Source organism: Diabrotica undecimpunctata, chromosome 4 (genome assembly GCF_040954645.1).
Source record: "Diabrotica undecimpunctata isolate CICGRU chromosome 4, icDiaUnde3, whole genome shotgun sequence".
Lineage (NCBI taxonomy): Eukaryota > Metazoa > Arthropoda > Insecta > Coleoptera > Chrysomelidae > Diabrotica > Diabrotica undecimpunctata.
The window spans coordinates 105,678,719-105,687,371 of NC_092806.1; the positions used below are offsets into that span (position 1 = coordinate 105,678,719).

Below are 8,653 nucleotides of genomic sequence, written 5' to 3' on the forward strand. Positions count from 1 at the left end.
TGTTCTTTTTAATTAAGTGGTTATATATTTTCTAGGACACCGATGATGGAATGATGGATTCCGAAAACGTTTTGTCTAACACAGCCCGTTTGGGTTTTTAAATATATACCTTTTACAAAGGATTTTAATTAATTTTTTAATATATGGTATACAGCCAAATACAGGAACGTAGATTCCTTGTGGATAATACTTGGTTTGTCAATTTCACTCTCACTTAATGTTATAGCTGCTCACTCAATTTGTTATTATTTAGTGTCATTTATTGTGTTTCAGCTGTTTATTGCTTGTTTTAACGCGTAGTTTTTATTACAAATAAGAATAACGTACTGCGGCCTGATGATGGCGCAAATATTGTAAGCCTTGAAACCGGTAGCCCAAAATTTACCAACTTTATTAAATAAAAACTAAAAAATATTTTATTTCAAATCCTTTATAAAAAGGTATATAATAAAATACCCAAACGGGCTATATCACAAATACATTACAGAACGTTTTCGGAATGTAAATTCCATCATCAGTGTAACCTGAAAGTATATAACCACTTTAATTAAAAAGAACGTAAAATTTAAAATGTTGACTAAGCAAAATGTGGTTAATACTTACGAAGTATACATGCTATGAGCCACTAAAATAAATGGGTGAAAACCCGTTAAATGTTATTAATTTATAGATATGTTACATTATATATTATTATAAATTAGGATGTTCAAGTTACCGTTGGAATTGGTAACATGGCCACGTATGGCTCTACATAGGTTAACATGGTAATCAGACAAAGTGTCTTCAAGGTAACAACAACCCTTGATAACAACTGATAAAAATGGCAATATTGACATGTTAGGACGGATGTCGGAACAAAGTAGTCAGTGCAACTTACGGTAGTTGTCTGAAAATGACAGAAGCCAGCATTATTTAAAATTGAATAAGTTAAAATTATAATAATATAACAGTATCAACTATCAATGTTGTAGTCTGTAATGTGAATTTGTCCTATATTTATGTTGAAAAACATTGAAAAAATTTGTTTAATAAATTAATGTAGGTAGACTGGAGTATGTGAAATTTTGTAGGTATCGATAGGCAACCAACTATACATGTGTCTAAATTTATTTGTTCTGAACTAAAGATTTTAACAGGTCCTGTATGTTATGAAACTACTTGAATCCCGTAGAATTGCTATGGGCTCAGTTAGAAAACCTTGTCTGGAGGAACAACACATCTTCAAAAGATGCCCAAAGTGTTGTCGAACTAATAAGAACATAGTTCAAAAATATCAGTGCTCAAAACTGGCAAAATGCAATAGAACATGTAAAGATTGAAAAAGATTACATAAAAAATATCCCAGCCTTGAAGAAAATTATTATTAATTTGGCTGAGAGTGATGAAGAGAACTATAATGACGATGAGTTGGAATAACTGTTAACTCTAACTCGAAGATGTGTAATAGTATACCATTTAATTTATAATAGTAAAAAACCAATGGGTAACTTTTTGTGCCATCGCATGTGACATGTAAGTAAATAAAAACTATTTTTGAAGTTATACTTCTTTAGGCGTGATTGTAGTACGATGTAGTAGATTGTAGTGTGAAGTACGCGCATATTCACAGCATGAAGTTAGTTGCTACATCTAAATCTTTTAAGATAGGTATTAATGCAAATAAAGTGTAAAAAAATATATTGTTGTTTTTTTTTATATATACTGATGATTTGTATATTGTATATGTATATTTTTGTGTGTAAAAATAGACCTGGTTCAGTAGTTTTCATCTACTTTATAATTACGTAGAAATTACATTTATCCCTTACTTTAGGTCCTCACTGTATAATATATTAATATTAAGTGTTCATTGACGAACTTAGCACGATTAATAAAAAAACTGGTAAATCCACCAAAAGAAAATTTTTATTTTTGTAACTGAAAAAATATTTTATTTTGCCAGTCTTAATTTTGAAAAAAGCTGAAGGTAAATTTTTCTAAATATTTCTTTTTACGAGGTAGGTAGTTTACTTTAAAAATAATCAGTTTCTTGATTGTTAAAAACATTTAAGTACACAAATTAATAATTCGAAATTCAAGACTTTCTCCGATAATTTTATTTGAATGTACAATGAGATTACTTCAACTCTGTAAATGTCTCTCTGGAGGTCTGTGTTACAATAGGTATCAATATCGGATTAACAGTAGGTCGGTTTTAAAAATTTCTCATAGATCTTGTCCCTCACTGTATTTAAAATTGGAGAAAGTTCAGGGTCTTCCCAAGCCAATAATGTGATACAAACATTAGTCAAATAATTAAAAAAAAAAAGAAAAAGGAAGTAACAAGAAAAAGAAATCCTACAGGATGAGAAAAAAAACATAAGAAAAGAACAATATCTAGCATAAACTAGTTTGAAAATAATGTGAGAAACAATAGAACTCTTACTATTCTCTGGATCGAAATGGAAAGTACCAACCTATTGAAGAACACAAAACGCATTTTAGTAAAACGTAGAAAATTTGCTGAGATGAATTACAAACGATCGTTTTCCTTTTTTATTTTTTTTTATATTTTTTTAAAAACACCGAAAAAATAAGATTATGTAAAAAGTTTTTTATGACAATACTAAAGTACTACAAAACCAGTAAGTAGGTATACAATGTTCATTTAAAGAATGGTGATACTGGAACTCCGGCCAAGTCCTTACGGGGAAAGTATACTACGGATAAAGTATCAAAATATGATAAAGATATATTATTAGATATCACACTTAATCCTTTGTACAAGTGGAATAGCATTATTGGAGAGCAAACTCAAAGAAGGGCTACTTAGACCTCACTCTTAATTTTTCGATCGCTAACTGTCTACAGACATATTTAAAATTAAAGACGATACCAATGAAATATTTCTTACCTGAACACTCTTGTATCCAGGAAATCGACAACCTTCATTCTCAAATTGAAAACTGTTTGCGTGTACAAGAATTTCTTTCTTGGGGTAGTCGAGAAGCGTAGATAGGAGACATCCATTTTTTATTATAAATATGCAATCAAAATATTTCAAGGGTTTTTAAAAAATCGCAGAACTGTACCACTACAGTAAAGTTCCATATTTGAAAATTTGTGAGGTAATATTCACCCAGGGTAAACGGGTACACGTAAACTCATCACCAATTGGCATAAATACCCTCGGACATAGTACAAACTCATCACCGCCATAAAAGTAGGTACATATTTTAAAATAGACCCCGAGTGATTGGTAAACTCATCACTGGCCTACCTGCACCCCGTGGCAGGTATAGATCATAATCCCCTTAAAAAACGGTGAGATTTGGTGATTTGACAGAATAAATCTAAAATAGATGTATTAAATGCAAATGCAATTTATTGGTTTTTATTTGGGAATTCCACAAAATTCCATTGATAGCTACCTAAAACTATGCGAAAAGAAAAATTTTCTTCATTTGCCCTTGTTCGCTTAACCTTGTATCCTTGTTTTTTTTTAGTTGTTTCGCACTGGTGGCGAATTATTCTGATCAAACAGAAAAAATCGTCTTAATTAAGTTCTTTAAGTCAACTGTACAAGATTTTTGTTGTGGACAAGTCATAATATTACTTTGGTGCTTTAAGTAGATTACCCTTTCTGATATTACATTTTAGATTTCTTATTAAATTTTTATAGTAGCCACTTGTAGCTGGCTACAAGCGGCCCAGTGTAGAGAACACTGGAAAGAACTGAGGGAGGCCTATGTCCAGCAGTGGACGGGATTGGCTGATTGATGATGATGATGATTAAATTTTTATAGTCACATTGTCAATTGTATAGAGTGAAACACCCTGCATATTTAAAAGTTTAAATCTTAACACAAATGTATGTCTAATATTGTTCTTTAAAGTTTGTTTAGAAATACTCTACATTTGTCTTGCTAGATATTTTTGATAAAAATTCAAAGTGTCAGGTTTAGAAAATCATTTAGTATAAAAACTAGTTTCTGTGTAGAATTGCAAGTGTACTTTTATAATAAGTTTTGCAATACCAGCTGAAGATCCAAATATTTTTTACTTAACCATAAATTGATCATTTTTTATAATTCAGTAAAGTAATTTTTCACATGAAACGCAAAAATATGCAAAGAACTTTAAATTTTAAAACTAAAGAAGACTTTATTTTATGGAATAAAGTCCCGTTGTCCGAAAATGACCAGTTTGTGTTTATATTTCTATAATTATTTTAGTTGCGGAAAATATACGAAACCCGATATTAATATCAATTTTAAAGAAATTTGCTTAAAAAAATTTCTAAATTTAATAAATTACCACATAAACGAGAAGGTAACAGGCAATCTTCCGTATTAGAAACCAGCGCCTTGGGGCAAAAATGCTGGTGATGAATTTACCTATCTGCGGTGATGAGTTTACCTATCTCCAAAGGATGCCGGATACTTCTAATCTCAACATTGATAAAAAAGAAATCAAAGAAGAAGTGAGGAAAGTTTCTTTCAGCATAAGAAACCGGAGCAAAAAGATAATTATAGTTGTTTTCAACATTTTTTTTTAAATATTATATTGTGAAATTTTCATATACTTTTTGGTAACTTAGAGATTGTCAAAATCTAAGAATTTATATTTAATAAACTTGAATTTGTTTTGCATATAATTTTTTATTAATATTTCCTTACCTTTTTACATTTACAGCATTTTGTTTATTAAATCAACTTTAATTAATATTAGCAGTACACGATACCTGGAAGAGTGACCGTTACTCTTTTTAGAGTATTATCCCTCTTCTGGCGCCCTCAATTTGTTTTCTTTGTTAATTTTCATTATATCTATTTATTTTTCATATCTTCTTTTCTATCCATCATACATATTTTCCTGATTTACTGTCTTTAAAAGGCATGTAAATTGGCCGTATCCATCCTTGAGTTTCTAGTGGTCATTCTCTTGCCTACACTGCTAGCCTAGCCACATTCCGTTCAATATTTTTTTTACTTCTTTACTTAATTGTTATCTATTTTACTTCTATCAATTTTATCCCATATATATAGACCACTCTTCTTATACCTCTCTCCTCCTACACACCCCAGTATTTTGCTACAAGTTTACCATATCTCAGAGGGTCTAATAATTTTATGGGGGGCTATAAAGTGATGAGTTCGTATACGTTCGGGTAAACCACTACTGGTGGAATATAAAATAAATGCACACAATTCTGTGTTTGCCAAAGCCACAATTACGAAGAAAAGATGACGAAACTTGGAAGAGGTACCTACAATATGTACTTGTAATAAAGAACAAAATAAATCATTCACAACTAAGAAAATTTAAAATATTCAGTTTTCCTTTCCCTATATGCCCCGGAAGACCGGCAATATATGGCAGCATTGATTTCAGATTTTAAAAAGGAAAAGTAAATCACAGTTTGTTTTAGTTTCCTCTTCATTAAGTTTTAAGATTAAGGTTACATTTGCTTTTTTGTTCAATTTTTGAAAGCATTTGTATACGTTGAGAATCAGAAGGTTGCATGTGCAGTGCCAAAAGTTCTAAGTAAATCTTAGCAATAATCTAAAGTAGTTATAGGAAAAGTATATTGTAGTTTGTTTTGATTTTTTATATCAATATAAATAAAGAATAAATATTTATTTATGTATATCAATAAAGATTTAAGAAAACTGGTGTGGTTAAAATATTTTTTTATGATGAACGTTTTCAACTATTTTATTCATACATAACCAGAATTCAATGTATAGTGCCACAAGGTTCTAAGTACATATTTACATTATTTTGATATGCTCAATTTTTAGTGAAAAAATAAATTTTATCTTAACATTTTTAATGAATCATGTAAAGAAATGTTAAAAATTTATTTTGCAACATTTATTTCAAGAAAACTTCAATATACTGTTATACTGTGATGTTCTAAAATTTAAATTTACTCTTCTGTAAAATTTCTCATTTGTAACTTAGAACCCTCTGGTTTTTAGTTTACGATTTATAGTTCCAACAAAAAAAACAAAGGGTAGAAAATTAAAACAGTAACAAAATTTTTAATTTAATGTCACTGATGATCATATTTGTGATAAGTCATGGGTGACGATCCGGAAAAATTTTCATTGAAAACATTGAATAATAATATTTCAATGCTTTTACGACAGATATTCCCAAAAGTTGTTCTTCTTATGTTCAAATTTGCATAAAAATTGGATCAAACATCAGTATTTTCTTATCTAGTGAGTTTCGATGAATATCCTATTAACCGGCATACTGTCTGAGCCTTTTTGCTTCCCTTGGACAATATAATCTATTTTTCTATGTCTATACCAATCCAGAAATGGTTCAATGGCTGAAAGCAACACTGAGATATTATGGCAAAATGAAATTACAAGATGATGGTAATTAAAATGTGCAGTAGTATTAAAAATAAGAAATAAGTAGGTGACCAAAAACTTATTTTTATTGGATATTAATCTATCATAATCATTACAAATACTTACGTTTTTGGTCATCTATTTCTGATTTTTAATACGATTGCACATTTTAATTATCATCATCTTGTAATTTCAATTTGATATACATCCCTGTTGTTTTCAACGATCGAGTTTATGTTGCAGAAATATTGGAATAAAAAATATCGCGAAAGAGCAGCACTCACTGCAAGTCAAGGATGTAGAGGATAATAAAAAACATGTTTTAACCGTACATGTAACAGTAGGTAATTATAAATTCTTTATTAGATGTTCGGACTTTCAGATCAAAAGGAGTTTTCTAAATGACAATCGTATATTCCGAATAGTCATGGAAAGCATAATATAAATAAGGAATTGGAAGTAAAAAGCAATAGAGATGACTAAAGAGTATGATCCCAACAAGAAGTCTAAATCATGTCCAAGAAAATTATTATAAAACCATAGAATTGTCACTGCCTAGATGTATGTTTTCGAATAGATCGAATACCTTGGAGAGCCAGAAGGACAAGTACATAAGTTCGTACAGAGTTAATCAATTCACAAAGTTCCGTTCCGTAATCAGAATCTTAACATTCTTTTTTAGAGATATCACACATGTCTATAATATGAAGAAACTAGTGGTCTAAAGAAAACCGAAAGAAGTCAAGAATGATCACCAAGCTGATGGACTGATGAAAAATTACTACACAATATAAAAGCGCAGCACGATTCCTGAAAAAACCGTAACATTCATTATTGCTAGGAATGTAGATTATTATGAATGTTAATGTTGTTTGTAATGTAATAATATGAAGATGTATATATATTGGGAAAAGAAGTTCATATTATCAATTATTCCTTCAGCTACTACTAAAGGACAGTTGAGATTATACCTAAAATTTATAATTAGAAGGATGTTGGAAGGTTTGTAACATTTGGGTCATGTAAGTGTCAAGGGTCAAATTCAAGAAGGACTTATTAAGTGATGCACAGCCAAGTTATACAATATTTCATACACAAAAATATTGTTAATATAACGGATTGTAGAGATTTTGGGCTCACGGAAATTGGCCGAGTGTAATAATGCTAAAAATCTAAAAAAGATTCTTAATTGTTCTAATCATTTTAATACTTACTAAAGCAGAATGAATGTATTTCAGTTGCAAAGAAATAATTAATTGCAGAAATTCGTAGTTATTACTCTATTTAAGTCATTACACATACTTAGTGGATATTTATGTAAAGATAATTGTTATGATAATCTAAGAAAGAATTGTGTCTCTTACCTTGTGCATGGGGGTTCCCCAGAAATCATTAAAAAATATGTTGATTAAGGGTGAATGCGGCCTTAAATCTCGATTTTCTTTGATAGCACTAATATCGTCGAACACGAACCCACAGTAACAACTGTTATAGTAACATAGAACACTGATTAGTGCGATAATAGCACTCAGTGCGTGATTTAAAGCCATTTTGTCACTATTTTAACTTATTACATTCACTAGTAAACAAATGAATTTGTTGATCTTCGGTTTTTTATTAAAAACACTGTCATAATTAATTATGTTTGTTAAAAATTAGGGTTATGTCGCACATTAAGTGTTTATTCTGTAAAACAACTTTTGTTTACCGTTAACTTACGCGCCGGATAACACAGAGGCAAAATCAGCTGATCGTGACATTTCTAGCAGGTAACTCGCACCAAAACACGAACGTTTTAACTTAGAAAACACCGAAATGAATTCAAATACTTTGTATATGTGTTCCGTAAGAATTCTCTGCAACTTTTATTGTCGCAACGACACGTCTACACCCCTACAGTGTTAGACGAATACTAAATATCTTGGTGGTTTCGGTTGGACTAGTTAAGCTTTCGACGGAGCAGCCATACTGCGTTCGTACGTCACGTGACCCATGTGTCTGCTCCTCTAATGCCCAGGCGCAACGCCGAGTTGATTCGGGATCACATTGGAATAAATATGGGAATAGGAATTAGGATGTATATTACTGATATGGTTTACTCTGTTTATTTTTCCAATTTTTTTTTAAATGCGAATAAGTGAGATAGGCAGGAGATGCGATTTTTTAAAAAGAGTAGGTACTGCAGTGTCGATGACCTACAGAGCAGGTAGAATAAAAGAAAACAAATACTAATGGTTGGTAGGGTCACAGCACATCGTTTAAAAATGTTTTGAAAGAGGAAAGAGGAAAAATATTATTATAGAATT

The 8,653-nt window shown here is 30.5% G+C and overlaps 1 protein-coding gene across 1 annotated transcript in view; it reads right to left on the minus strand.

Moving 5' to 3' along the window:
• The window catches only part of LOC140439834 (protein O-mannosyl-transferase Tmtc3-like), a 636,225-nt gene extending 627,937 nt beyond the window's left edge, over nt 1-8,288 (minus strand). Inside the window, exon 1 of the mRNA XM_072529987.1 lies at nt 7,712-8,288. Within this exon, the coding sequence (XP_072386088.1) occupies nt 7,712-7,897 (186 nt within the window). The 5' untranslated portion in view covers nt 7,898-8,288. The remainder of the gene's footprint in view (nt 1-7,711) is intronic.
• Nucleotides 8,289-8,653: the final 365 nt, after the last annotated feature.